The following is a 27,988-nucleotide window of genomic DNA, read 5'->3' as shown; positions in this document are numbered from 1 at the left end:
AAAAAACAAGCATTTTGTTCCCATTGGCCAAGGGACTAGCACTAAATGCTCATGCACTGTGCTTCCAATAGGTTTACTAGAATCCTAGTTACAACATCCAGTGAGGTTTCATGTGTAAACATTTCTTCCTGCAGACTCTCTTTGAGTACAAGTTTGAGTTTCTCCGTGTGGTGTGCAATCACGAACACTATATTCCTTTGAACTTGCCGATGCCATTTGGAAAAGGAAGAATTCAGAGATACCAAGGTAACCTATCTCTGCATGGATTTATTTTCTAATGAAGAGAACCATATCATTTTAAATAAGAAAAGTATTGATTCAAATGTCATCCCATAATTTGATTTTATTCATGGGTGAGGTGTGTATGTAATTTACATTTTCAAAATTGTTGATAAAATCTTATATAGAAACTGGCTTTTCAGCAAACCTAGGGATAACCATACAGATGAGAGGCGGATCTGAAGCTTTCTGGGTTCATCAGAAATAAACATCATGACTGTTTTTCACTTTAAAATCCTTTTACTTAAATAATAGGAATCTGTCTTATTTACTGCATTTGTTTTTGTTTTGCTTTCCCCTCTTATAAATCAGCTTTTCTTTCACCAACTGTGGAGTCAAATGACAGCCCTGTAGGTAGGTGTGGGGCAGGGGCTTGCCCTTGCACTTCCTCCACTAAAGACAGGAATGCAAGTGGCCGCTCAGCCGCGTGTGCGCTGTTCGATCAGACATCTCTGCATATATGACCAGGCTTTCTAATTCTGATGAATGGGTGCATTTGTTTTCCATGGAGCTAAGACGTTGCTGTCACAACCCAGGAGATATGCTCCTGAGGTGCCTAGAGTCCCTGGCATTCTATTTTAGGGAGCAGAACAGACAAAGCCGTGCTCCCCACCCCCAATCCCCACCCCAGATCACATCCCACCACCCACACAGCTCTTATCTGTGGAAGCAATGGGAGCTTAAGGCACATGGCTTTTCTGTGAGCTTTTTGTGTTTGCATGCTGAGTCCTCATTTGCTGCTCTGGAACCCCTGAGTCTGAAGGGACTTGAGCTCAGAGCTTTCGGCCTCACTGAGAGTGGGTTCTGTATATCGGTTTGTTGGGGCAACATGCCCCAGGCACAGAGGCCATAAGTTGTTTTCTTCTCTAAGAGATTTAAGGGAGCCCCAGCCTTACAGTTAGTCTGCAGAAACTGTACTCAGGACACTGCTAAACATGATCACTCTGCAGAAGGAAACGAACACTCTTCCTTTCTACTGACGTGCTCCTTAGGGACTTCTACAGTGTGTGGGGAAGACTTACAAGGACCTGTCAGAGAGGCTTTGGAAGTCAAGCTGGGGTCCATAGGACTTTCTTAGATAATGGTATCAGTGTACTGACTGTGTGCTGACTTAGTCCTACTTTGTGCTTTCCTTGGGGGGACGTGTAACTGCTTTTACTGATCCTCTTTCAAGGGGATTTCTGTCTCCCTCCTTTGCAGATGAGCTCTCTCTCTCTCCTCTCTCTCTCTCTCTCTCTCTCTCTCTCTCTCTCTCTCTCTCTCTCTCTCTCTTCCAGCTTTATCATGTAGCTTGCAGTGAGTTACTGGGTAGTGCTTTGTACATTTCAGTTTTAGTTTAAGGAGGACATTTTTAGAAAAGATTGCAGAAATAACTTACTTGTTCAGTGAAAGCAGAATAAATAGGTTCTGTGCTGGTGTGTCATTTAAAATCCATTGAGTTTTACTGTGGCTATGAAGGTTATGAAGGGAATGTATGGCTGAACTCACAAAGTAAATGACATTTAAATAAATCATTTGTATTCGTCCTCTCTTTAATGATGTGGTTTTATTCAGTTGGTCTCTACTTCTGTTAGTACAATAACTTCATTCTTTTAGAAAAAAATTATCCATAACATTTTTAATATAATTGCTGTGTACCTTCTAAAAGCTGGCATTAAAACAAGTTCCACATTCAAAATTCAGGTCAGCTATTTGTATCTGTTCAGGGCTCCCGTGGGAATTTAATGTGTTAAGGAGTAGAGCAGCCTTGCAGAATTGCTCGTTTTTCCTGTGTGAGGCAGAGTCTTGTCACCTGTAGCCAGACAGGAGGTGGGCTGAGGGGCCAGGCAGCAGTGGACCCCCTGAACCTGAGTCTCATCTGCTTTTTCTCAGATCTCCAGCTTGACTACTCCTTAACGGACGAGTTCTGCAGAAACCACTTCTTGGTGGGACTGTTACTAAGGGAGGTGGGCACTGCACTCCAGGAGTTCCGGGAGGTCCGAGTCATTGCCATCAGCATGCTCAAGAACCTGCTGATAAAGCATTCTTTTGATGACAGATACACTTCGAGGGTGAGTAGTTCCCAGGGGAGGGAAGAACAGATGATAAATGTTTATTTTAGGGGGCATAAGGAAGTAACCCATTGGACAAATCCTGTTAACAGGGCTGAGACTTTTTTCTTCCCAGAGCCATCCGGTGCTCAACCAGGGAACATACTTACCATGTCTATCTTTCTTCAGAGTCACCAGGCAAGGATAGCCACCCTCTACCTGCCTCTGTTCGGGCTGCTTATTGAAAACGTCCAACGGATCAACGTGAGGGATGTGTCACCCTTCCCTGTGAACCCAGGCAGTGTAAGTAATCAGGCTTGGTGGCGTCTCTGCATTGTCCTTGGGGTTGTCATCAGAGGGCTGTGGATTCTATGACTTAGGACAATAGAGTTTTATTCCCTCACATGGGTAGTCACAGCCAAGGAGTCTTCAGGGCTGCAGGGGAGCATAGTCCCTCACAGCTGGCGTTGCTGGCATCTGCCACAGGTCTGGGTGGACATTCCACTTTGTCTCTGTCTGCACGTGATATTCAGTCTTTGCAAGCCCAGCCGTTTTTCTTGTAAAGACACAAGTGGCTGAGTTCAGGGTCCACTCAGGACGACTGGCCCCTGGTGGACATGAATTTCAGGGAGCACCACTCACCCCACTGCACACCCTCCCTTCATTCTGCTAATGCCGCACTGCATAGTACCCTTGGGAAATTAATTTCTTCTTTAGAAGGTTTTAAGATGTTATTTATTCTTATTTTATATGCGTGCTTTGCCCACATATATGCATGCCATGTACATGCAGTACCTGTGGAAGCCCAAATTGGGCATCAGCTCCCCAGGGACTGGACTTCACCAGCTGTGAGCTGTCATGTGAGTGCTGGGAACCTGGGGCCTTCCCCTAGAAGAGTGCCCAGTGCTTTTAGTCACTGCCCACCCATCCAGTTCTGGGCAATTACATTCTGACTAAGATAGAATCAATCGATAAACCTTCAGCCCTGGCTCTGTTAGTAGCCCAATTCCATCTGTTTAGCAAACAGACATGGTGGCACATTCCATCATGTGGGTACTGGGAATTGAACCAGGTCCTCTGGAAGAACAACTATGGTCTTAATCCCTGAGCAATCTCTCTAGCCCCCACATTGCCCCATTGTTTACACTACTCCTCTCCCTTAAATAGTAGTCTAAGAGAGTCCAGGTTGGTAGCGTTCATTTTTCTTTTTCGTGTCTTATAAGCTTTATCCTCCCCTAGCCTCACTGCTCTGACATTATCCTGGATTGCCTTTCCTATGTGTGTCCTTCATGTGTTCTCAGAGCAAGGCAGCATATGACCTCCCTGTCCTGTTCCAATGCTGAGGATGTCTTGCTTTAATGTGTATACAACTTTAAAATTAATACAGTTTCTCCCCTGACAGGGAGTCCCCATCTGAGCATCCAGAGACTATAGCCGATGCCTGTTACACAGACAGGAAATCCTTCTTCTGCAGTTAGTAAAGGAAGGGGGTCCGTCCTCTACAGGAGGAGAGGTGGGAAGTGGAGTATGGCCAGAGCAAAATGGCAGCATCCCTGGCCTCCTCCACTCTCTCCTTCTCTGGCCCCTCTGCCACTGAGTCCCTTGTATGCCCTATGCACTAGCCTATCCATTCCAGATGCTGAACACATCTAGCTGTTATATATCTTCCTATCACTGTCAGCCATCTCTAATAACTCCTTCTCTTCCCCTTGGCAGATTGTGAAGGATGAAGCCCTGGCTGTGCCTGCCGGGAATCCACTCATGACTCCGCAGAAGGGAAACACACTTGACCACAGCCTGCACAAAGACCTCTTGGGCGCCATCTCTGGCATTGGTAATGTTCCTTGTTCTTACCAGCCCTGCTCTGTGTCACTCAAGCTATCTTTACTCTCATAAGTCGTTGTTAATGGTGAGTTAGGACTTGGACTTTCTGCCCTAAATATTCTCCTGGTGTGGTGTTTCACAAGTGAAATGGTTCAGGCATTGTATTCAGGAGTCCTGTGAGTCTTCTTCAGTTGATTGGCTTTTAAATCTTCAATCTTCATTATGCTTTCAGATGCAGACAATCTGCAGGTACTGGGGTGAGTGGAGGATTTGCATGTAATAATGGGACCTAGATGAGATGTGACAGTCTTGTTCATAATTCTGAAGGAGGTAACTTTGTGGCTGGAATCCTAGAAATCGTTTTTCAGAAATCTTCTGTTCTCCGCCTCCTCTGGCCCCATGAAAAACAGCTCCATGGGAAGGAAAACAGATGGCATAAATCAAGATTCAAATAGAGACTGTCTCTGCAGGAAAACGTACCTATTTACATTCTGACTAATTAAGCTGTGGCTTCATAAAGATAATGATGATGCACACGGCACCATACATATGCACACACTCACAGATGTAATCAAGAGAGTTTAATAGGGGGTTTGCAGTCTGATCCTCTCTGGTTCCCCTCTGCTAACCACACTTTGAATATGAAGCATTCTACTGTGGCTGATGGATACACCACCCATTAATGCTACAAAATCATGGGTCAGAAGAAGTCATGCCTTTTATGTAGGCATAATTTTTTTTGCAACCTACTTTTAATAAGGGTTCAACCTCTCCTCTAGCCCACCACCCAGCAGAGGTAGTGGAAGGGAAAAGTTATTAGGGTATGGGGAACGTGGACCTGTTCAGCAGTAGTTCTTTGGGGACGAGCTCCATCTTCTTTGGCAGCAGTTCAAAGCAGACACCAGGCACAAACCAGCAGCTGTAGTTCAATCTTGAAGAAACTGGCAATCTCGCTCGCCATCCGGTTCTTTGTGAGTTTCTCCCAGTGGCATCATCATTATTACAAGTTTAGCTTAGCAGAGCTATATAAGGTGAACACATGTGCATCCTTATTGAAGAATATTGAGGCAGAGCAAACCAAACCAATGCTCAATGCTCGTCCCCTGCTGTCTGTGGGGTCATGTTTATATTCCTTCATCACAGGTCTTTTCACATACTTGCTCTATCCAAACATCCTTTCATCCATGTCTGCTTCAGGGAAAACATTCTTTCAGGTGTCTGCTTTAGCAAGACATCCTTATTCCCCAGCAAAACATCATTTGGCATAATTAACTTTCCAAAGACATTAGAAGTTTCCACTTCACTTTTATCCACCGAATTCATGGGACTAAGCCATGCTCCTGAATCTATGCTCTTCCTTTCTCTGGTGTTAATATGCCATTTTCTAGAGAAGACAATGAAACAGGAGTAGACTGACACTGGAGAACCCTTGCAGCATCTAGGTTTACTCCACACCATCAGTACTAGTCGGGAAGTCCATTTGTGTTCATGCGTAATTTTCATGGTTATATGCCCTCCATATATATGGATGGATATATCTGGATGCTCAGATGGGGACTCCCTGTCAGGGGAGAAACTGTATATATATAATGTTCTGTAAATGTTGCTGTTGTGGACGGCTTCCTCTCTTCTGGGGCCTGCACATTTCTGTTCTGCTCTGCACAGGTGCTAAGCCATGGCTGTGAGTGGGGAGACGACCTTTAGTGTGTTTGCTGCAGTGGTTCTAGCACTAGCTTGGCTCAGACAGGTGTGGCTTTGCATCCAGGCTCCACCTGGCTGCCCCTGCTGAGTGTCAGCCTTGCAGCCTGTGTGTCCTTAGCTATAAGCTATCACTGTCGATGCAGGGCATTAGAAGCAGGGTGGTTGCCATGGAAAATATGTGCTACCGTTGACATACCCCAGCTGTGTTGTACATCCTTGCTTTATAATTCACTCTCAGAGCCAAATGACGAGTACACAAGCCCACCAATGTGTTTGAACATCTTCCTGCTCTGTCCTCTCTGGCCAGTACCGGCAGTTCCGCATGGGGACATTGTAGACTGTGGAAGTGATCAAGCCACAGTGGCGGGGTATTTTGCTCATTTGATTCTCTTCTTCAGATTTCAGTCCTAAGATTCAAATGGCAGTGAGGGACTTGTACTGCTCTGCGTATGTGGTGCAGTCATGAAAAAGGCAAGGGACTGATCAGGTCACTTTTCATTCGTTATTGATTTTCCAGACCCGAATCTGCTTTTGCAGAAGCTCCAGCAGGCGTCTTTACACTTGGCTTTGTCTCTACGTGCTCCCATCTAACAGCACCTATCCTTGTTCTTAGAAACACCTTCCAAGGAAGCCCCACCCGGGAACCAGGTTCTATAGGCTTGGGTTTTGTTCTGGACGCTCCAGCAGCTGCTACTCCTCAGGGAGCCTCTGGATGACTTCAGGGCTGCAGCTGATCCTTCCAGGCAAATGTGAAGAAGTCACATTGCCAACCACCCTGAGAACAAGTCCCTCAGACATCTTCAGAGCATGCAAATGAGAATGTCTAGAACGGATTCCTGGATGAAAAGCTCTCTAGATTCCATGTGTTTTAGAGGACAACCCCTCTTAGCTACAGAATTCCCTTCCCCTCCATAGTGAGCTATTGGGAAAAAGTGGAATCAAGATGAGCCAAAACTGTTTCGTTCATATGTTCTTTAAGGTCTTTAAAAACGTATTCCCTGTGGGCTGGAGAGACAGCTCAGTGATTAGGAGTGCTTGTTGCTCTTGGAGAGGACTTAGGTTCCCTTCCTGGCACTGTTGGCTGTCTATAACTTCAGTTCCAAGGGATCTGATGCCCACTTCTGGCCTCTGTACAGGTACACATGCCAACATGTGCACATGTGGCAGGCAAAGCAGCCACACACATAAAAAGTACTAATGTTTGAAGCCATCCCCTGTGAAAGTGACATTATGATACCCATTAGTGTGTCAGTTTATGAAATCAATGTACAGGAATAAAAATAGTTTTTAAAGCCTAGGTGGAGTAGTAGTGTACTCCTTTAATCCCAGCTCTAGGGAGGCAGAGGAAAGTGCATCTCTGAGTTTGAGGCCAGCCAGAGTGAGTTTCAGAACAGAGAAACCCTGTCTCAAATATTTTAAAAGAGAGCCCATCCCTCTGAGAGGGCACAGTGCACACATTCTGAGAACAAATGAGTGTGCTGAATTTGAGTTACTGCGATTGTATCCATTTGCCTTAAATTAGGAATACAGTGTGGAATTGGTTTGAAAGTCTGATAGCGGTGGGTATAGCGTTCATTTCTTGATCCCTGTGGCCTGAGTTTCGTGCCCTGATTCCACTCTGAGCTATTGTTGTTTTAAGAGAGTCATAATTACCATGTGGTCATAGTATGTGTTTCTTTTCTCTCCCTTTAGAAAAGCTGTCACTCATCCCTGTGACAGCACAGTGCTGGTGTCATGCAGCCTGGTGTGCACTTTATAATGAATGCTCAGGAGGGAGAAGGATTCACAGGCACATCACATATAATTAAACATCATCTCCAGGTTGCCCAAGAGTAGCATTAGCCATGAAATTTAAAAGTATGGCAGCTAAGAGACATACAAAAACAGAGGTAGCTTGTTCTATCTGTCCATCCATCCATCTGCCCACTCAATCATCCATTCATCCATTCATCTGTCCATCTGTCCTATGTAGAAGTGTCCCAGCCTGTGCACAGAGCCCATTTTCCTACTAAAATCTACAATGGCCTGTTGTGGGTCTGTAGTAGCTGCCACTCACAGTGCGTCGGGTCTCCTCTAACACTGTCTACAGAGCCTGGCCTTTCAGCTGACGGTCTGTCAGTTCACAGCATGCCAAGTCCAAAGAGTCATTTTTAGAGTGAAATTTATGTAATCTTATCTAAGCAAGGAAGCCAGTTCGCTACTTTAAGAAAGTCTCCAGGGCTGGAGAGATGGCTCAGTGGTTAAGAGCACTGACTGTTCTTCCTAAAGGTCCTGAGTTCAAATCCCAGCAACCACATGGTGGCTCACAACCATCTGTAATGAGATCTGACGCCCGTTTCTGGTGTGTCTGAAGACAGCTACAGTGTACTTACATATAATAATAAATAAATCTTTAAAAAAAAAAAAAAGTCTCCATAGTTCAAAGCTGGAGGCCAGTTTCTACCTTCAAATACTGTTGTTTCATGCATGTCGGAGCATTATTTCCAAGTGAGAATTCCTTCCTTCCTCTTTGAACAGACATGGCCAAATATTTTCAGTTTACAGATTAAGGGTGGATCTAACTGCCATAATAATTTCTTATGGTATCTCCAAGTCAAAACTAATAACGTTGTTTATCAGACTTGACTTGTCTGTTTACACTTCTGTTTATTCAGGCCTTAGAAAACAAACAATACTTTATATCCCAGCGACTTAATAGGTCTTCCCAGACCACATGCGTAAATCAGGGAGGAAAGCCTTGCATTTGTGGCTTCAGGATGTTGTAGTGGGTTGTTCAAGCTTGGTGGATACTCAACCTCCATACTTGGAAAAATCTACTTCTTTGTCTTCATTCCCTGTTTCACATTGTGCCCAGAACTTGCTTTTTATCACAGCAAAATATCAAGGCAGTCCCTCTGTAGAAATGTAGTTCCCAGCCAGCCCCAGGTGTCACCATGGGTCCTTGGATTTTTAGAATGTCTTGTCACACTTCCTGGGAATATCCAGGGGCAGTTTACATACAGGTTGCACACTATAGGTTTATGATATAGTTTCCTTTTTTGTAATTAAATGTTTGAGATGGATTTATTCTTTTTTCTTCTTGAATCCTATTCTGAAACAATGTATACTATAATAATGTATGTTACAATAATACAAATATAGTATATGAAATAATGAAAGAATGTATTCTACAATAATGTGTAACACAACAATACAAATAATGTATGTCTGAGCAAAGGTAGCTCCAGTAAGGGGATTACTCATTTTTCATGTGAAAGGTCATTTTGATGTCTCCTGTACTCACCTGGTTCCTGAAAGGGTAATGTAATGAGAGACTGGAGAGATGGTTCAGTGGTTAAGAGCATTTGCTGCTCTTGAGGATCCAGGTTCAGTTCCTAGCACCCACTTGTCACCTCACAACCACATATAACTCGAGTTCCAGGTCATCTGACACCTTCTGGCCCCCACAGACACTGCACACACATGTTGTACAAACAAACATACATACACACACACACACACACACACACACACACACATAGCAGACTTACACATAAAATAAAAAAGTTAAAGGCAAAATAATTGAATACAACTCTTGAGCCATATGACCTTATAAAAAATTCATGTCCACAAAAACAGTTTCTCTTAAAATTTAGTATTTATTTTGTGCTATCTAACCAAAACTTGGTCTTGCTTTAATTTCCTCCTAGCTTCTCCATATACAGCCTCAACCCCCAACATCAACAGTGTGAGAAATGCTGACTCAAGAGGCTCTCTCATCAGCACAGACTCGGGGAACAGCCTTCCAGACAGGAACCCCGAGAAGAGCAACTCCCTGGATAAGGTGATTTCTTTTCGTTTAAAACAGGGTTTCTGATCTCTACTGGGGGTAGCCAGTGTGACCTGCTTCACATTCTGCTGTTGATTACTGTGACCTTCTGCGTGTTTTTAAATACCTTAGCCAACATGCAGCACGCGACAAGGGCTTTTCCTGGTGGCTCAATCATTGTCTCAGTGTTAGTTCGTGTGATGCTGGTAACGAGAACAGAGCCTCCTGCACTCAGGCAGGCATGCGTCCTGGAGCTCTGTATCCATGGACTCCCCTGAAGCTCTGATCTTATTTCCAGGGTGTCAGATCCAGACAGTGTTTACATGAAGCAGGTGGGGGCAAATGATTCTGGTGTCCTTTAGAGTCTTTTTGTCTTTTGGGTCCCAGGCCAGCAAAGCAGATGGATTGCAGCTGACCCATTCTGGTTGTCTGTACCCACCCCTAGCACTCTTTCTTCTTCTTTCTAAATCTACCCTGTATTTTCTATGACCGTAGCCTCAGTCTATCTGGAATGCTATAAGAAAAGATAAAGGTTGATAATAACTTGGAACCCTGGTAGAGCTGTGTCTCTTGGGGCTCTGTATTCCTGTTACTTGGAGTTATAAGAAAGCTTTCTGCCACTAAACAAGCAAGCTATTTAGGGAAGTGTTCCTCATTTGTAGAACGTCCTTCCTCAACTAAAGCATCAGGTTTGTGACCCAGTCACAGATTCTGTGACTGGCACCGACACGGTTATCTTTAGGCACACTGGTGTGAGCCATGACCATCTCAGCCTAGGTCTGTCATGATGTGTTGAATTTTCCCTTGACCCCAACATGCCTCCATGTGTAGAGAGACAAGCTGCTCCGGAGGCACTCCGCCTGTGTCCTGCGCAGTGCTGAGGAGGAAGAGAGTCTGCAGTCAGCCAGGAGACACCGGGTCACTGTGGATTTCTCCCTTCTCACAATTCCACCTTTGCCAGAGGAAACTTTGCATGCTGTGCCCGTGTTCTCCCTGCAAGAAGTACTGAGTTTTCTTCTCAGCTCTTGACTCGGTTTGAGGGCCTCATGGTTCACCCCTAGCCTTTTACCACTAATGACTCCTATTTTCTCAAATAAAAACCATCACTCATATTATTAGTTGAACCTGCTCATTGTATATATATATATTTTAGTTGACCACCAACACTTTGAAAAAAACATCTTTTTTTTCTATGAATTTTTCCACTTGCTAATCGGCAAAAGAGAAAGAAAAGAAAGTTCTTGATTTAAATCGGAAACACAACCCTGACAGGTTATTTCTTTTTTTTTTGGGGGGGGGGGTCAAGACAGGGTTTCTCTGTGTAGCCCTGGCTGTCCTGGAACTCACTCTGTAGACCAGGCTGGCCTCGAACTCAGAAATCTGCCTGCCTCTGCCTCCCAAGTGCTGGGATTAAAGGCATGAGCCACCACTGCCCGGCTCGACGGGTTATTTCTAATCTACTGCGTCTTTCCCCTGAGCTGAGGTTCTTACTCAGTTCTTCCTGTGAGAACCTGGTACTTCCTGGTGGTAAAAGTGCCTTCTGCCCCATCCTCAGCCCAGGCTCTCTGATCCTGCGGTCAGGCTAAGCTGATGATGGAGGCCCTCTGCAGTTTGCAGTTTAGGATGGTTGGCGGTGCTGGGCTGACGTGTTCCTGTCAGGTGTTTCTCCATCTGTGCCCACAATGCCATGCCCATGCTGTGCCCTGAGTGACAGCCCACACCCTGGGCTCACCTTGGTGTTGTGTGGCATTTTTGGAGTCCTCCCCACCACAACAATGGATCCTTGTGCACGTGCTTGCTTGCTTTTGCATGAGATTTTACGAAGTTTTTTTTTTACCCCCTTGACATAATGAAAACTGCTCCTCAGGTGGTTTGTGCCTTCCGGCTTGTCCATTAGGGACGGGACAGAGGTGCCGAGTGTGCAGGAGGTAGCAGCAGTTGTGTGTCACACCCGGGTGAGGGGCATCTCTGTGAACCTGTGCCTGTGGCCACCTCTCTTTGCAGTTGTGTGATCTGACTCCAAGTTAAAGACTCTCTCTTCGAAGGGAGATGCACGCACTGTAGAGTAGAGAACTTAACTGCGTTCCCTTTCAGCAGCAGCAGAGTGGCATGCTGGGAAATTCTGTGGTTCGCTGTGACAAACTGGACCAGTCTGAGATCAAGAGCCTGCTGATGTGCTTCCTCTATGTGTTGAAAAGCATGTCTGACGGTACGTAGAACTAAAACGCAGATGTTTTGTTTCCAGTGTTTGAATAACAACATTTTAGTGGCATTAGTTGAAAATTTCAAGTATTTAAGGGAATTTCTTCCTTGTTTTTTTTTTTTATGTGTATTAATTAGCTAAATGCAGTGGAAATAGAAACTTTGATGTGGAGAATTCGTCACTTTTATTCTAGCAAGTAAATTCTACAATGGAACTGGGATTACTTTTAACGTACTGTCCCACATAGCCCACGCTGGACCTTTGCAGCTGATAGTGACCTTGAACTTCAGATCCTTCTGCTTCCACCTGCAGAGCCCTGGGCTTGGCACCAGCTACCACACCTGCTTCCCGTTTATCCCATGACAAAGACTGGAACCAGGGCTTCTAGAGGTGCCCCATTCTAGAAATCCAGGGTCACAAAAATATTCTCTATATTTTCTTTAAAAGGTAGCATCTAGCCATATCCACGGTCAACCCTAGAAATCTTCCTGCTCTTGGTTTTGTGTGTGGTGTATTAGCAACTGGGAAGATGCCTCCGGAAGGAAGTTTACCAGAGAAATAATGGACTCGGTCATACAGCACTTTGGCTTCCTTTGCCTTTTACTTTTTTACACTTTAATGAGTACCCGTGCTCCCTCAGGCTCTCTCCTCCCTTAGTAGACTGCATCCAGAGCCAGGACTAACAGGGACACTACTGGCTACTGGCCATTCTGCCTGGAGTATGCTGGCAGTGGTCTGTCTGAGCTCAGAACTCTCCAGACAGAAGCTTACACCCTCATTGTTAGTCAGACCTGCCCCTGAGGACCATCTCCATGTGGATGCAGCCTACTTCGGCCATGACTCTTTATTTAGGTAAATGGGAGATGTGCTTAGCTTCCCTGAGCGTCTGATGTTACATCTGTAATGAGAACTCCAGTGCTCTCCAGAGTGAGGGTTGCGTGGCCACATTCCTGTGAAATCAGGACAGCTCCTAGCAGCACAGCCTGGCATAGCTTCTTCCCTCCCCGGCCCCACCCCTGACAAGTGTGACAGAGTACAAAGTACAAGCGCACAGCCCATGGTCTCTCTGCTCATCTCCGGCTCCAGGGAGTTGGCCATTTTTCTGGAGGGAAATCTCTTTACCTGGTTTTCAGCTTTATATAAAAGAGACCTGAAGTGTTCATGTATCAAATGAGACTGCCTTTTGTACAGTACCCAGCTGGGGGCTCATGTAGAGATTCAAATGTGTTTAACATTTAATATCCTATATCTTTCAAGAATTTCTCCTATAGATGTAACACATGTAACAGGACTTCAGCAAAGCATGCTTATTATAGAACAAGCTTAGAAAGAAAAGCAGAGCTGTATGTCCATCAATAGAAACTGGTTCGTTCCATTTTGGTACACCCATAGAGAATGCTCTGCAGCTTGGGAATAGCTGAGTGGAGCCAACCTGTATTGTTCTTTTAAAACCCAAAGCCAGGGCTCAGAGAGATGGCAGGGCCTAGAGAGACAGCTCAGCTGTTAAAGCATGTGCCACTCTTGCAGAGGACCTGAGTTCAATTCCCAGCACTTACATTAGACAGCTCACAGCAGCCCCCAAAGCTTCTGGCCCCCAAAGCATCTGCACACATGTACACATACCCAACACACACACACACATAATAACACATAATTGAAAATGAAATAAATCTAAAATTACTTTAAGAGCAAAATGGTTGTTTTTACTTTCAACAATCTCCCAGAAGAGGAAGGAGGGTTTATAAAAGGAAATAGAGAGGCAGACTTGGGGTTAGTGTATTTGAGAGTACATTGTGTTCAAGTTAAATGAGTGGTCTTACACTGCAGTGTAATACTGGGTAATTTATTACTGAAGCTCAAATGTTCTTTGACTTGAATAGGCTGCCCCTTGTTATACAGGAGAACCTACCAGTATGGTTCACCTTTTGGCTAGATATAAAACAGGCAGTGATGGGGACCTATGCCCCAGGGTGTATCCCCCATGTTGTAGTACCTGGCTATCTATAATGTATATCATGTTAAATAAGATGCTAACCAAATAAATGCTTATTTTTAGATGCTCTGTTTACATACTGGAACAAGGCTTCTACTGCTGAATTGATGGATTTCTTTACAATATCTGAGTGAGTGGTCTTATCCTTACCCGTCTCTTCTTTCTAGCTCTTTCTAGCTAGGAGGTGTGAAGCACGCTGTGTCCTCAGGGCAGGAGTATAGTGAGTGCATGGCACATAGTTTCCTTCATTAGTCAGTCAACAGTGACCAGTGTTAGTATATTATCAATAATTGCGTGTGGCCGCTGGGATACCTCTGTGGCTCAGCCACTGTGATAAATGTATTCACCATGTTGGTGGCTACTATTCTTCTAAATTAAATCTAGAACCTATTTTATCTCTTCAGGATAAGCATCTGGTTTCTGTTAAGATCATTAATTTTAGAAACACGGACCTATAGCACTTTTTCTTTTTCTTTCTTTCTTTTTTTTTTTTTTTTTTTTTTTTTTTTTTTTTTTTTTTTTTTTGAGACAAGGTTTCTCTGTGTAGCCCTGGCTGTCCAGGCTGGCCTCGAACTCAGAACTCCACCTGCCTCTGCCTCCCAAGTGCTGGGATTAAAGGCGTGTGCCACCACCGCCTGGCCCCATAGCACTTTTTCTAAAACTGCTTAGGGCAGATAACTTTTCAAATTCAGAATTTGGGTTGTTTTATAAAATTTACAGTTTAATGTTTCTCAACCCACAATAGATACATCTCAGACAGCACCCTGGATCAAACACACTATATCCATGGTAAAAGAAAAAAAAAAAGTCTTCAGTTCTATTGTTGATTATTGTAATTGAATACTAAGCAGCTTCGTGTCTGAAACCTATTAGAAGGAACTCAGACGGAAACCTTGTTCTGGGAGGGGAAGCCTGTGGACCTGGCCTGCTGGCAAGAGTGGGTTAGCCTGTGGACCTGGCCTGCTGGCAAGAGTGGGCTAGTCTCATGACTGCTCCCACTACTGGAAATTTTCCTGCAGTCAGCCAGGAGGACTCATTCTATTAGCTAACTCTTATTAAGATGTATGGGTTTTAAAGATTCGGTTTTATGGTTCTACTCAAAACAAGGCAAGAGAGTTTTATATTTGATGCCAGTAAGGGACCATTCCATTGAGCCAAGAGAGAGTTCCTTGCGTAGACTCGTATGAGGAAGGGGTAACTCTAACCCTTCTGCACCTTCTGAGGCACACTGCCCTGGAGTGAGTCTGGCCGCCCCATGTGGGTAAATACCTTTGTTCTGTTCTTTCCATCCACAACCACCATTCCAATGGTCACGCACGTGGGCCTCCCCTAATGCTTTGATGCTTTCCTGTGGGTGGAGAATGACCTTCTAGAAGATTCCTGAAAGCCACGAGCTAAGGGCTAGTAATCCGTACATTTTTTTTCGTTACTGCTAATAGATTTGAGCACAGTTTTATTTGCACGTTCTCTAATGGCTTTCATATGTCTACAGAGTCTGCCTGCACCAGTTCCAGTACATGGGGAAGCGATACATAGCCAGGTACTGTGGGGCGTCCTGTGACGTGTTGGGCCGTTTTCTGTGAGGCTGTGTGGTAATGGTCGTCTGTGGTGATGGGCAGGTGACAGCAACCTTAGCTTGCTACCTCGAAGTCCAGTTCTGTCGTCTCCCTCACCAGCATTACTACATTCTTTCTGTCTGGTTTTGTCTCGTGGCCCCCGCCCAGACCAACTGACTGTACTGTTGCTAATTTCCTTCTACCTTGATTTCCAAATCCTAACACTCTTTGCCATCTCTTCTCCATACTTCTCCCTCATTGAGTTCTTCTCCCTGCTCTCAAACAAAACTGTCGGTTCTCACTTAGCCACTCTTTTTTTTCCCTCTCCCATAATTAAGAGGGTGTTATTATCCTGTCTCAAATTTGTGTGGAGTTTTACTGGCCTTTAAAATACAACCATTTTCTTAATTGTGACCAGCCAGTATGTCCTTGTCTCTCCAAAACTCTGCTGAAGTCATGTCTCCCTCCCCTCTGACCTGTCCTGGTCTACACTCTCTTCTGTCTCAAGAGAGCTGCAGGTTCCTCACAGACAGACGGCCAGTCAGCTCCTTCCCTAGTGCATTTCTTCCCTGAACATCTTAACATTACCAGGTCCTTCCCCTGGCTGATAGCCACCCTGTGTATCTGCTGTGTGTCCTTCTGTGTTGATAGCCACTCTGTGTATGTGCTGCGTGTCTTTCTGTGTTGGACCGGGGTGGACGAATGCATTCAGAAACATCACAGTCTTCTAGTATTTTTAACAGTGTGACTCTAAGTAAGCTACATTTGTTTTAAGAAACTCTACCAGGTTTTAATTGTGATGTGTTTTTTGTGGTTCATAGCAGCGAAACAGAACAAACGTTAAGAGACACTGTATTTGAGTGTGGTTGGCTTAGACACTGGCACTGCCCCCACTGGGGTCAGGTCACAACTTTTCAGGATCATGTTTTACGTTAAGAAATGAAAGCTTGTGTCCTCTTTTAAAAAGAAACAAATTTAGTGAGATCACTTTGCATTTTCTTCTTATTAATATTTCGTTTTAACTAAAATGTAATTTTTAAGTTTCTTAGTCCTAACCTCAATTTTTATCACCACAGTGATTTTATGTTTGTTTTTGAATACAAAAGTGCAAGTATATACAAGGTGCCTTTACGCCAGTAAACATGTCTTGACTTCCACTCTCTCATACTGCCCTGTGAGGATGGGTGAGCAGTACAGCTGCTAATCACCAAAAAGCTCCGTGCACAGCAACCGTCAGGCCTTCTCAGCAGTTACTGCCAGTTACATCATAGTGAGGCATCTGGAGAATGTTCTGCCAAGTAGGATAAAAAGCCTGGGCTTGAGCTGTGGGAAGCTGGCAGTTCCTTCACTGACAAAATATTTTAGAGTACTTTGTAGAGCAGTTCTTTCGATCTCTCCCCACAGTGGATATAAATTTAACATTTGGAGGGAAATTTGTCACTTTGCAAGCTCCTGTATATACTTGCACAGAATGTGGACTGCTTAAGAAGGGCTGGCAGGGGGTGGGGGTGGGGGGAAGGCCAGAGGCGGTGTTTTCTTTGTCTCTCGCACTGTGGAAACATCCGTCCTGCTTTATATAAAAATTGTCATGGTTTCTGCTGCATGTGACCAAGATGTTGAACCATGACATGAACACTGTCAGTGTTTGCCCTGCACCGTGGTTGTGTGAACACTGTGTGCCTTCTCCTTCACTGGAAAGTCACCCCGCAGCATGCAGTTGACGGTCGTCCATGCATGTTCCTGTTCTACACACAGTAACACAGTGAGGGGCTTGGTTGGCTCTGGGACGGGGGACAGGTATCATTCCTGCACTAGTCAGGTTCTGTCTGCTCTGGCAATGGTACCCTGAAGGGAAGTGAGCTATCTGATTGCTAACCCAGACACTTTTCTGTTTTCTCTACTTGACTGCTTGACAAGTTTAACAAAGTGTGTGACACTTCCTCCTGCTTGGGTAAGACATAGGTGTTCAGCTCATTCATTTAACCCCTGCCATTGCATGTGTGTCTTCTGCTTCTTTTGGTGAATTTTTTTTTTTTAAATTGGCATTATGGTCTGCTCTTGCCACATGTAATTCAGGGAGGTTTGCAGTGTTTTCCTAGTTGTCAGAATACTGACTGTTATCTCCATATTGGAACGATGCTCTATGAAAAGTTGCATCTCTAATGAATGTACTTTCTCAGGATGAGAAAGACTCTCTGCCTTGGCTCGATTTTGCTGCTTTGAGGCCTAGTGGCTTTGCTGTGCATTGTGCCGGAGCTGCTGGCTGGCTGTGTCCCTAGCCACATGGCTGCATGTAGCCTGACTGCCTTTGTACAATGTTTCAGCTTCACTAACTCTCCTGTCTCGCTTGGTGTAACGCGTCTAACGTTGCTTCTATCCCATTTCACTCATGTTACAGGAACCAGGAGGGGTTGGGACCCATAGGTCATGATCGAAAGTCTCAGACATTGCCTGTTTCCCGTAACAGAACAGGGATGATGCATGCCAGATTGCAGCAGCTGGGCAGCCTGGATAACTCTGTCACTTTTAACCACAGTAAGTCCCATGCCAAACCATCGTAACAGCCAAGCCATCTCAGGAGGGAGAGCCCCTGCCACACTGTACCGCATCACCAACTTGATTTTTCTTCCAGAGCAAAACAAATAGGAAGAAGAGTTCCCTCCTTGGAGGAGAGTCCTGAGCAGTGGGGGGTAACAGAATGTGGAGCCCAATCAACTACAGCACCCATCTCAGATGCCCAAACTTCAGGCAAAAATCAGCAGATTCAATGGCCAGACATTGACCCGTATTTTAATTTTAATGCATGCATATTTTTGTTGATTTTGTTTTATCCTTTCTACCTCCTGGCACATCCGAGTTAGATCCATTTGCCTCCCTCGCTCAGTGCATGTAATTGGTCGAGCGTCCACATTCTGACATTCCGCCTGCTAGTGAATGTTAAGCCCGTGAATCGATTTGTGAGGGTGTAGAAAAGCATCCAGTAACGAAGTGACTTTTTCTGTGTTTTCAGTGTGAGAAAGATATCAAGTGTGCTTGGGATTTCTGTAGACAATGGTAAGATTTAATCAGGTTGGGGCCGCTTCACTCGCAAACAAGACCTTTCCATTCATCTTGCCTAACCGCGGGGCTTTCCTAACTTCACCGTAGAAATCTGCTCGTACAAAGGTCCTTCTTTTTAATTCACTTCTCTCAGTCACCCAGACACCCTCATGTGCTCCTGCTAGATGTTTCGGTGTTTGAATCTTTCTGAGGGTTTTTCTTAAAGCAGAAAGCCTAAAGGCTCCAGCCATGCGGTGCGTGAACAATTAATACAGTCATCTTCGGAGTCCGACTTCCATTCCTGTTGCTTTCTCAAGGCTGTCCTTCTGTCTCCAAGCATGGCGTAGCTAGTTCTTAGAAAAGCACGTGTTCTCATCCCCAGCGCTGTCTTTAATACATGGTTATTAGTTCTTCCCACCATCCCTAGCCACAAGGAGTCCATCCACTGTGGAGTCCGCCCACTGTGGCTGTCATGCCTTTTTCTTCACGCAGATGCAGTGTAAAGACAATATTCCCACCACCGTGTATTTGAAAGGTGACACAGAGTGAAGGGTCGAAGCACAGCGGTGTGTCAGGTGTGGCAGCGTACGCCTTAACACTAGCACTCAGGAGGCAGAGGCAGAGGGATGGGTCTCTGTGAGCTAGCTCAAGACCAGCCTACTGTATATATTGAATTCAAGGCCAGCCAAGGTTACACAATGAGACTCTGTCTCAAAAAAAGCACATAAAATAAAGCAACAAACCGATCCAGCAGCATCCCTCACTTCACCCACAAAGTTAAGCATAGCAGGGATGTCTTACCAAGACTTCGCTTAGCCAGGGTCGTGTCAGCAGCCGCCTTCAGCTGAGAACCTCTCACACTTAGCAGTAGCCTGCACATCTACAGTACACTTGGGGCTGCAATATTTGTGTTTTCAACCCTTTGTCTCTTAGCTCGGTGAACAAGTGGTTAAAACAGAGGACGCCCAGGGTCCTGTGACCTTTACTCTCATTCCGTTTCTGCAGTAGAACACCATCCCCTGTGACACACAGGCTGCTCTGCTGGATGTCACTCTTCCCGGACTATATAGCAGAGTAGTTTAGTACCTGTTGAGATAAACGCAGACACTGTGGAGGATTTTTACCCAGGCAGATGGAGGCCCTCCCTCAGAGGTAGTCACCGTCAGCCCCCTGCTGCAGATGGACACCGCAGCAGGAGCCTGGGTTACAGGAAGGAGGCAGCCAGCTGCTGCTAGAACACAGCTGGACTGCTCTCTCCTCTCCCTTCCTGGTACCCCGCCTCCTTCCTTCTCCCATCAGTTCTCAGTGGCATCCTGTCCTCCTCGTGGTCAGGAGATTGTGTGCTCTGACTCCTTTCCCCTTCGCCTGTGTCTCTCCGTCCCTCCTCCTGTGAGGTTGCTCTCCCGCATCTTCCAGAACTCAGTCTTTCCTGTGAGGTTGTTCTCCCGTGTCTCTCCGTCCCTCCTCCTGTGAGGTTGCTCTCCCATGTCTCTCCGTCCCTCCTCCTGTGAGGTTGCTCTCCCGTGTCTCTCCGTCCCTCCTCCTGTGAGGTTGCTCTCCCGTGTCTCTCCATCCCTCCTCCTGTGAGGTTGCTCTCCCGCATCTTCCAGAACTCAGTCTTTCTCCCAACCTCTAGTTCTGATGAGGTGGCTTTTACCCTTTCCCTCCACCCCGTTCCAGCACATGGAGCCTGGCCAAAAACATGCTAAGAGAATGAATGTCTTACTGTATCATGTGTACAATGTATATGATGCATATGTATGCATACATACCTGTTCATCTCTACATAGATATTCAGTGGAAGCTTGGGGCCATGCATGCCCCTTTACAAAAAACAAAACAGAAACTTACATAGCAGTAGGCACAGCACCTTCAGTCAATCCAGCCAACATGATGTAGAGCCCACAAGTGAGCAGCCTGCCAGGGACAAGCAGGGACTGAGGTGACCTTACTCCACTTCTCTCAATGGCCATTTCTTCTCTTTTTGTCAGATCCCAGCTTGGCCAGCAGGGAGCAGCAGAGGCCTGTGACAACCTATCCTCTGTAGGCCCTGGCTTTCCCTAAATCCCTGGAAAATCCACCGTGTATGCAGCCTGTGGAACACTAGCATTTCTGAAAACCGTGCATCTTAATAGGTCATCTGAGATGGCGGTCTGTCCATAATGAATGTTTATTGCAGCTGAACTGGCTCAGATGTAAAATGCAAGGGGCAGTTCCTGCTTGAAGCTAGTTGTCTTGATGTTCTTAAAAAGGACATGAGTCGGGCAGTGGTGGCGTGCGCCTTTAATCCCAGCACTTGGGAGGCAGAGGCATGCGGATTTCTGCGTTCAAGGCCTGCCTAGTCTACAGAGTGAGTTCCAGGACAGCCAGGGCTACACAGGGTTTTTGAGAAACCCTGTCTCAAAAAAACAAAACAAACAAACAAAAAAAGACATGAAGGTGTGTTGCATGTTCTTCAGGTGTCTTCACAGTGTGAGGCTGCATACTTAGTGCCATTTCAGCGTCAGCCAGCACTTACTCTTCGCTATTCCTCAAAGGAGGAAAGCCAATTGCTACTCACAGTGAGCTTGTACCACGTGGATCATGGCCATAGATAACTCTGAACATGGTTGTTTCCTTATGTGAATTAGGGGGAGCTAGCAAACTGTATGGCATTTTGCCATCGAATATAATTCTTTACTCTATACCCCTTGCTCTCCTGTGAGGAAACCTTTTTTAGCAGTTAAATGGGAACAACTGACTATTGATCACTTCTTATGTTTTTTACATAAAGTATATTGAACCCTCATAAAGCCTCATACTGTTAATTAACATATCTGAGATGGTACATTGCCATTTGATCATCAGGAAAGATTCCTTGTCATTCTGTGTTTGTTTATATACCCAAACTTATTGGTTTTCTGGACTTTTACTATAATCCAGAAGGGGGAAAAAAATCAATGTAAAAATATAGATTTGGGTTCCATAGAGAAAAATCAGACTTGGAAATGGAAGCAGCCTTTGAGACTGCATCTGACCGGTCTTCCGCCTCACACGTCCTGACCACCAGAAAGGCATGTGTGACTGTGGGGCTGGCTCCTCCTTTGTCCAGATCTCCCTGGTGTGGGGTCTCTGAGGAAGAGGCTGCAGATGGAGTTGCAGGGAGTCGGCAGGGTGGATGTGTAAACTGCAGTCAGGCTGATAACATTTCACAGATGATCATAGAGGGCTTCTTGGTTTGAGATTTTAAGACAAATGTTGGTTGTGGGACAATGACTCCGTTAACAAAGTGCTTGCTGTGCAAACACGAGGACGCAGATTGAGATTCCCAGTGTCCACGTAAAGCTGGTGTGTATCTGTAACCCCAGCCCTCGGGGCATGGAGTCAGTGAATCCTGAGGGCTCTCTGGCCAACCAGGCCAGCCAAAACAGCAAGGCCCAGGTCCAGGACGAGGCCCTGTCTGAAGAAATAAGTTAAAGGAGCACGGGTAACTTGCTCAGCCACTAAAGACGCTTGCTGCTGAACCTGACCACTTGAATTTGGTCCCCAGGGCCCACTTGATGGTCTCCAGGACCCTCCAAACGTGCACACACTTTTGCTTATATTCAGATAATGAAATGGAGTCTTAAACTTCCTTATAAAGTGAGACATAGAGGAAGCCACTTGGCGAGTTTACCTCTGCTTCCACGCACGCTTGCACCACACACAAACACTGTCATAAAATTAAAACAAGTCTTACTGTAGGCATGACAGTGGCTTGAAAATTTTACAGATTTGATCTGTGAATGCTGCGGACTCCCAAACTAGCCCACAGCTTGCCACCTAAAGATGTCATTCTTGCAGAAGTCCTGTTGCTCCTACAGGCTGAGCAAGGGTGGAGGGAATCCACAGTGCTGCAACAAACTACTGCCCCCTAGTGGAAATAGTGGTATTTTTGTGACTTTTAATTAATATTCTAGTTAATGTACAGCATTGGTTTCCGATAACATTTTCATGCCAGTATATCATTATACTGTGCTCATATATGTACCTGCTCCCAATACCCACCTCATCCCTCTCCCCTTACCAGCCTCTTGCTGGTCCCAAGAAATTGGGTAGATGGTGTCATGACTAAGCATGGTGTGGTAGCTTAGAGAAATCTTGTCATTACCACATTTCTGTACATGTATACATAATGTAGCTTGGCCCATTGACTCTGTTTTAGAACAACACATATTAAGTTCTGATTCTGTCTCCAGGCTTTAGGCCAGAAGTAGGTCAGGGCTACAGGGATTGCTCAGTAGAAGGCCATCTTATTTAGAATGGCTACTTGCATGCCCTTAGCCTGTATGTTTTATACAAATAAAGGGACAGTTATATAAAGAGAAAACAAATGAAATCTCCATTAAGCCATGTTCCTATCAGACTCTTAGCTCAGACCACAGCAACTCCTTAAAGGTCCCTTTGACCTGTGAGCAACTCCTTAAAGGCCCCTTTGACCTGTGAGCATGTTTCTGGTCTGATCACAGGTGTTAATGGTTTTGTCTTTGGTCCCCTCTTTGCATGGTTTATATCTCTTTAAACTTATTTATCAATACTTCATTCTTTCACTCTCTATCTTATCACACCCCACCCAGTGCACAAATGCCTTGGCTTATGCAAAGGCAGGACAGATATCCTCAATATGCCCAAATAGCCATCTTTCTTTTCTCCGGAAAACTGCTTGTTTAAAACAAAGAATTGGAATTTACATGATGTTAAACATATTCTATATCCTCATGAGGAGGGAGTCAATCCTGACACAAGGGGAGCAGAGAACCACAGATATAAAAGTTCAGAATCACCTGTTGAAAAGCAGAGTTGGATGGATACACTTGATAGAGCTTGCATGGCAGTCTTAAAGCATCTCTGTGGCTTTAAAAGCTCCTCGGTAGCATTTGTAGAACTATAACTCCTATTTTCTTCAGTCAGAACAAGGTCATACTATTCTCTTTTTCCTCCTATTTGCCTGTATCAGTCCTCTGGTGCAGTGACCCAAATAGGAATTTGGAGTGTAGGTTCTGGGTTGAGGGGGAAGTTCCCATTAATAATCTCAAGGAGGTTCTATAGGTTTTCTGTACTTTATTTTTGGATCACTGAACTAATGCCTTCCTCTCTGAAGTATTAAAATAAATGACCAATTAGTAAGTGTTGCTTTCTCAGTCTGTCCTTGGAGAAAGTCATTACATTGTGTCCTGTTGTTTTGCCATCTTTCTGTATAAGCAAGACACCATGGTAACATCTTTACATCTTCTCTGTGTGTTTCTGCTAATACATTCCATTTCATAATTTAATATCTCAAATTGTCGAACTGCATTTATATCATTACTAAATTGATTTGCAGCCACTGTTGAAGATTGCAGTTTATGTTTAAATTGTATATGATGAAGCTAAATTTATATGACAAGTCCTTCTGGTTCTCTCCTCTGCATAGGCATGTCTTTCCAATATACTGGCTTTTATGCTTGTTGTTAAAACAAGTAGAAGACTATTTGCAGTACAGTCAACTCTCGATTATCACTTATAACTCTAGCTAAATTCAGGCCTTGGTCCTACCAACCTAATGCATTATGTTGCTCATTCGGTACTGGGCACGTTTTTATGAACCTCACAATATTAATTTATCCTCACTAAGCTCTTTGAAGTGTAGATACCTTTACCCCTCCCCTATAGATGGGGATGCCGAAGTGTAAAGAGGTTAGCTAACTCACCCAAAGCCATACGCAGATAAAGAAGTACACCTGGACTGCATGGCCAGCTATCAGCCCCATGCCAGGTGCCTGTCACCTGCTTCATAGGGTGCTCGGAGCGTTGTCAGCACTCTGGCCATTGTGACCACTTAGTGTGTGGCTGATGGACTGTGTCTGTCCTGGTGGGCATGCTGGCACCACCATCTTACTGCCTTGGTGACTTCATTCAAGCCCTGTGGCCTATCTGTGCCCTTTCCCAATCTGCAGAAAGTGTTTAACAAGGTGCACACTTCACGGGGCTGCCGAGTAGCTGGAACAATGTGGAGCTCCCAGGCTCAGCTGGCACTGAGCAAGCACTGTAAATGGCTGCTGCTGTCACGAAGCCTGCAGAGCTAGAAAAGATGCACCATGAATGAAAACATTATTAATGCCACCTCCCTACAGAGGCAAAGGGGGAAGAGGGCTCTGAAAGGGGACCTTCTATAAATAATCAAAAGTTGACTGTCACTGCTACATCCCCTGGCCCTGTTGCCTATAACCCCAGACAGTAACACTGTGCTGGTTCACACAGGCTACGGCCACTCGGAGGCAGATGTGGTTCACCAGTCGCTTCTCGAAGCTAACATCGCTACTGAGGTCTGCCTCACAGCTCTGGACACCCTCTCTCTGTTCACACTGGCTTTTAAGGTTTGTATTAAACACACACTGTTCAAGGTCAGATGTTCTTAATCTGACAAATCCACTCAGCTTATTAAGCTCAACCAATACACATGCATGGTGTATGTTTTTTTTACTTCAGCTGATTTTGCTTCTAGAAAGACTATTAATCTCAAGGTTCCCTTAATGAAGCATTTCCATAGTGAGTGAAGTGATTCCCTTTATTCTATGTAATAAAGCTCAGCTGGCCCACATGTACTGCATGCTTGGAAATGCCACAGGCTGTCCCTGGAGACTGCTGTCTCGGCTAGGAGGAAACATTTATCCTAAGCCCTCCAGATGATAACCGTGGGAACCTAACCAGGCAGTTTTGCTTTGAATATCTGTAAACATGGCCAAACGTCTTAAATTAATATTTAAAGAGAGGCACAATTAAGTATAAATTCATCTTCAAATTATTTATTTATTACTAAATTAAATAGAAAAGCATGTCATGAAAAAAGAAATGAAAGAGTTTTGGTCTTGTTTTTAAATTTAGCAAATAATAATTAGGTCATTGATGCATATTCTTCAAACCTTTGGGTTTTGCTTTGGTTTTTTTGTTTTGTTTTGTTTTGCAACAAGACCAAAACCAGTTTTTTTTAAAAAAAAAGTATTGAGTTAGTAATCAAAGTAGTGGGTTTGTTTGTAATGGTTTTTTACGTGTATACCGTTGTACCTACCATGTTCTGTCTCTTAGAAGCCTAAGGCTTCCCAGCCTCTGCTATGGGTGGCTTCCATTTCTAGTCTAGACAGAAAACATTGAGTTAGTGTTACTTTCTATGAATGTTGCAGCCATATGTTTAGTTGCAAAGGTCTTAGGGAAATGTAACCAAAGTCCTGCTCCCCTATGTTGTCTCTATGTTTTAGGAAACACATTTCTTAGGCAGGAGTGGGACTTAGTTCACTTGATACAATACTTGCCTAGGATGCAGTCGTGATGCTCAAGGTGTGATCACTGCTACCACAAACCCGGAGTGGTGCATGGGAGACAGAGGTAGAAGATCACAAGTTCAAGGTCATCATTGACTACATAGAGATGGAGGCCAGCCTGGGCTACATGAGACTATCACAGAAATTTTTCTTTATCTTTACTAGTGACAGTAAAAATAATGACACTCCCCCATATCATGTCACTTTACTATAGTGTGTCCTCTCCTGAGGTGCCAATCCATCCACGTCTCCCACTAAGTGTGTTTCTAGGAACCCAGTTGAGATAGAGGGAAATACAGTGTGTGTAGAGCAGTGTGTACTTATTACATAGAGGCCCTTTACTGAGGCTACCACTCCTGGGAGCTTGTTAGAAGCTCTGGCCCAAGCCCTGATGTGACAAATGAGGAGCTCTAGGTGCAAGGTCCCCACACTTTGAGAAGCTCACTCTGCTGGGACCTTCCCCCAGCCTGATATCTTCAGTGTAAAAGTCTTTACCTAGGCCGTGAAAGTTTGAATGAGAACACATTCAGCCATGTGCACTGTATCTGGGCTGAGCGAAATCCTCCAGGCCAGGCCAGCAGTGCAGCTTGTTTCTGTGCTCTCTGCCTGGACCCTGTGGTATGAAGAGGCAGGAGACTGGAGGGAGGACCTGTGCAGAGCAGGCACAGACAGAAAGGTACTTATATAGCCAAGAGCATCATGGATAGCTGTCCCACTCCTTGCAGCTAGCAGCTGGCTCTATGCCTGAGATTTCCCCATGCTGGGATTTCTGACCTCAGTCTGTGACAGTAGGAATACAAGACCAGTTTTAGAGCTGCTGTCTCACGGAAGTAATGACTGTCGGGGCATGGCTTACCTGTGCAGATCCTTGCATGTTTAAGCAATGCATGCTGACCCTCTAAATGACTGACTGAGTGCCCAGAAAATCTGGCTGGGGAAGGGTCTCACTTTGGGAAGACAGGACTCATGGCCCCCACCCATCAATTCGCTGACACCTGTAATGGCACCCCATGTTAGAATTCACATACCACCGAACATGAACTCCTGAGTCTGTTACTGACATTCAGTTAAAAGTGAGTATCTGTGAACCATGCTTCAGGTTTCTAGATTAACCACCCCTCAGTGGCAAATGTTCCAGTGGTCTTTCTTGATCTAGGGGAGCATTCTGTACTTCCCACGGAGGGCTTGTAGCAGAGTCTGTTTGTCTGTTTGTCTCTGTTTATCTTGGAAGATACAATAATTTAGCGTATACACAGTATGACATGTCTTCAAGATGTTAGCCTTATCTAACGTTGATGCCAATGTGTTTCAGAACCAGCTCCTAGCTGACCATGGACACAATCCTCTCATGAAGAAAGTCTTTGATGTCTACCTGTGTTTCCTTCAAAAACACCAGTCAGAAATGGCTTTAAAAAATGTCTTTACTGCCTTAAGGTCATTAATTTATAAGGTAGGTTACTTCAGGGCAGTGGTCTTGCTGATGGTTACAGGTTTCTTGTCTTCTGCCCAGAGCAGAGGCCATCTTGGGAGCACTGACCTTGCTGTTCTGTTTGCCACGTGCTTTGTTCTAGTTTCCCTCGACGTTCTACGAGGGGCGGGCAGACATGTGTGCCTCCCTGTGCTATGAGGTCCTCAAGTGCTGCAACTCCAAGCTCAGCTCCATCCGGACAGAGGCCTCCCAGCTGCTCTACTTCCTGATGAGGAACAACTTCGATTACACAGGGAAGAAGTCTTTTGTTCGCACACACTTACAGGTACATGTGCTTCCGCTGCACCAGGGCACAGGTGTCACCGAGAGTCACCCTGACCAACATACCCCCTCATCCGTTCCACCAAAGGCCGTGAGTGGAGATCTGGAGGTCACGTGTGCTGCTAGTGTTTGTTTCATATCCTATATTCTTACTGAGCCTGGCCTGGCATGTCTAATCACTAGCTCGATATCTAGCTATTGATTCAGGATTGAACTAACTGATACTCTGTTGCATCAAGGTACTTAATATTAAATCCTTAAAAAACAAAAACCCAAAATAGTTTTTCTGTCTTCTCTTTATGAGTATACCTTCTGTCTGTCCAGTTAAAACATCCAGAATTCTCTGCTCTGAGAACTAGCTAAGATAACAGCAAGTCCTGTGTGCTTTTGTGTAGTGTGTAATTGTTAAAAACAATCCACGCATGCCAGGCAGTGGTGGCGCACGCCTTTAATCCCAGCACTTGGGAGGCAGAGGCAGGCGGATTTCTG

General features: G+C 45.0%; 1 protein-coding gene across 30 annotated transcripts in view; it reads left to right on the top strand.

Moving 5' to 3' along the window:
- The window catches only part of Dock9 (dedicator of cytokinesis 9), a 269,590-nt gene that overhangs the window by 200,845 nt on the left and 40,757 nt on the right, over window positions 1-27,988 (top strand). For 11 of the 30 annotated variants that reach the window (XM_031362300.1, XM_031362309.1, XM_031362298.1 and 8 more), the window contains exons 30-41: window positions 135-246; window positions 2,152-2,330; window positions 2,499-2,612; window positions 4,026-4,143; window positions 9,524-9,657; window positions 11,737-11,851; window positions 13,902-13,968; window positions 15,331-15,378; window positions 17,793-17,929; window positions 24,692-24,807; window positions 27,062-27,199; window positions 27,321-27,503. In XM_031362300.1, coding sequence (XP_031218160.1) covers window positions 135-246; window positions 2,152-2,330; window positions 2,499-2,612; window positions 4,026-4,143; window positions 9,524-9,657; window positions 11,737-11,851; window positions 13,902-13,968; window positions 15,331-15,378; window positions 17,793-17,929; window positions 24,692-24,807; window positions 27,062-27,199; window positions 27,321-27,503 — 1,461 coding nt within the window. Of the gene's footprint in view, window positions 1-134; window positions 247-2,151; window positions 2,331-2,498; window positions 2,613-4,025; window positions 4,144-9,523; window positions 9,658-11,736; window positions 11,852-13,901; window positions 13,969-15,330; window positions 15,379-17,311; window positions 17,346-17,792; window positions 17,930-18,404; window positions 18,449-24,691; window positions 24,808-27,061; window positions 27,200-27,320; window positions 27,504-27,988 lie in introns of those variants that run through there. The other 19 variants (XM_031362315.1, XM_031362308.1, XM_031362320.1 and 16 more) reach the window with 7 other exon arrangements.

The sequence above is a fragment of the Mastomys coucha genome, unplaced genomic scaffold (assembly GCF_008632895.1).
Source record: "Mastomys coucha isolate ucsf_1 unplaced genomic scaffold, UCSF_Mcou_1 pScaffold9, whole genome shotgun sequence".
In the NCBI taxonomy this organism is placed as follows: Eukaryota; Metazoa; Chordata; class Mammalia; order Rodentia; family Muridae; genus Mastomys; species Mastomys coucha.
This window is presented reverse-complemented; position numbering and strand designations above follow the sequence as displayed.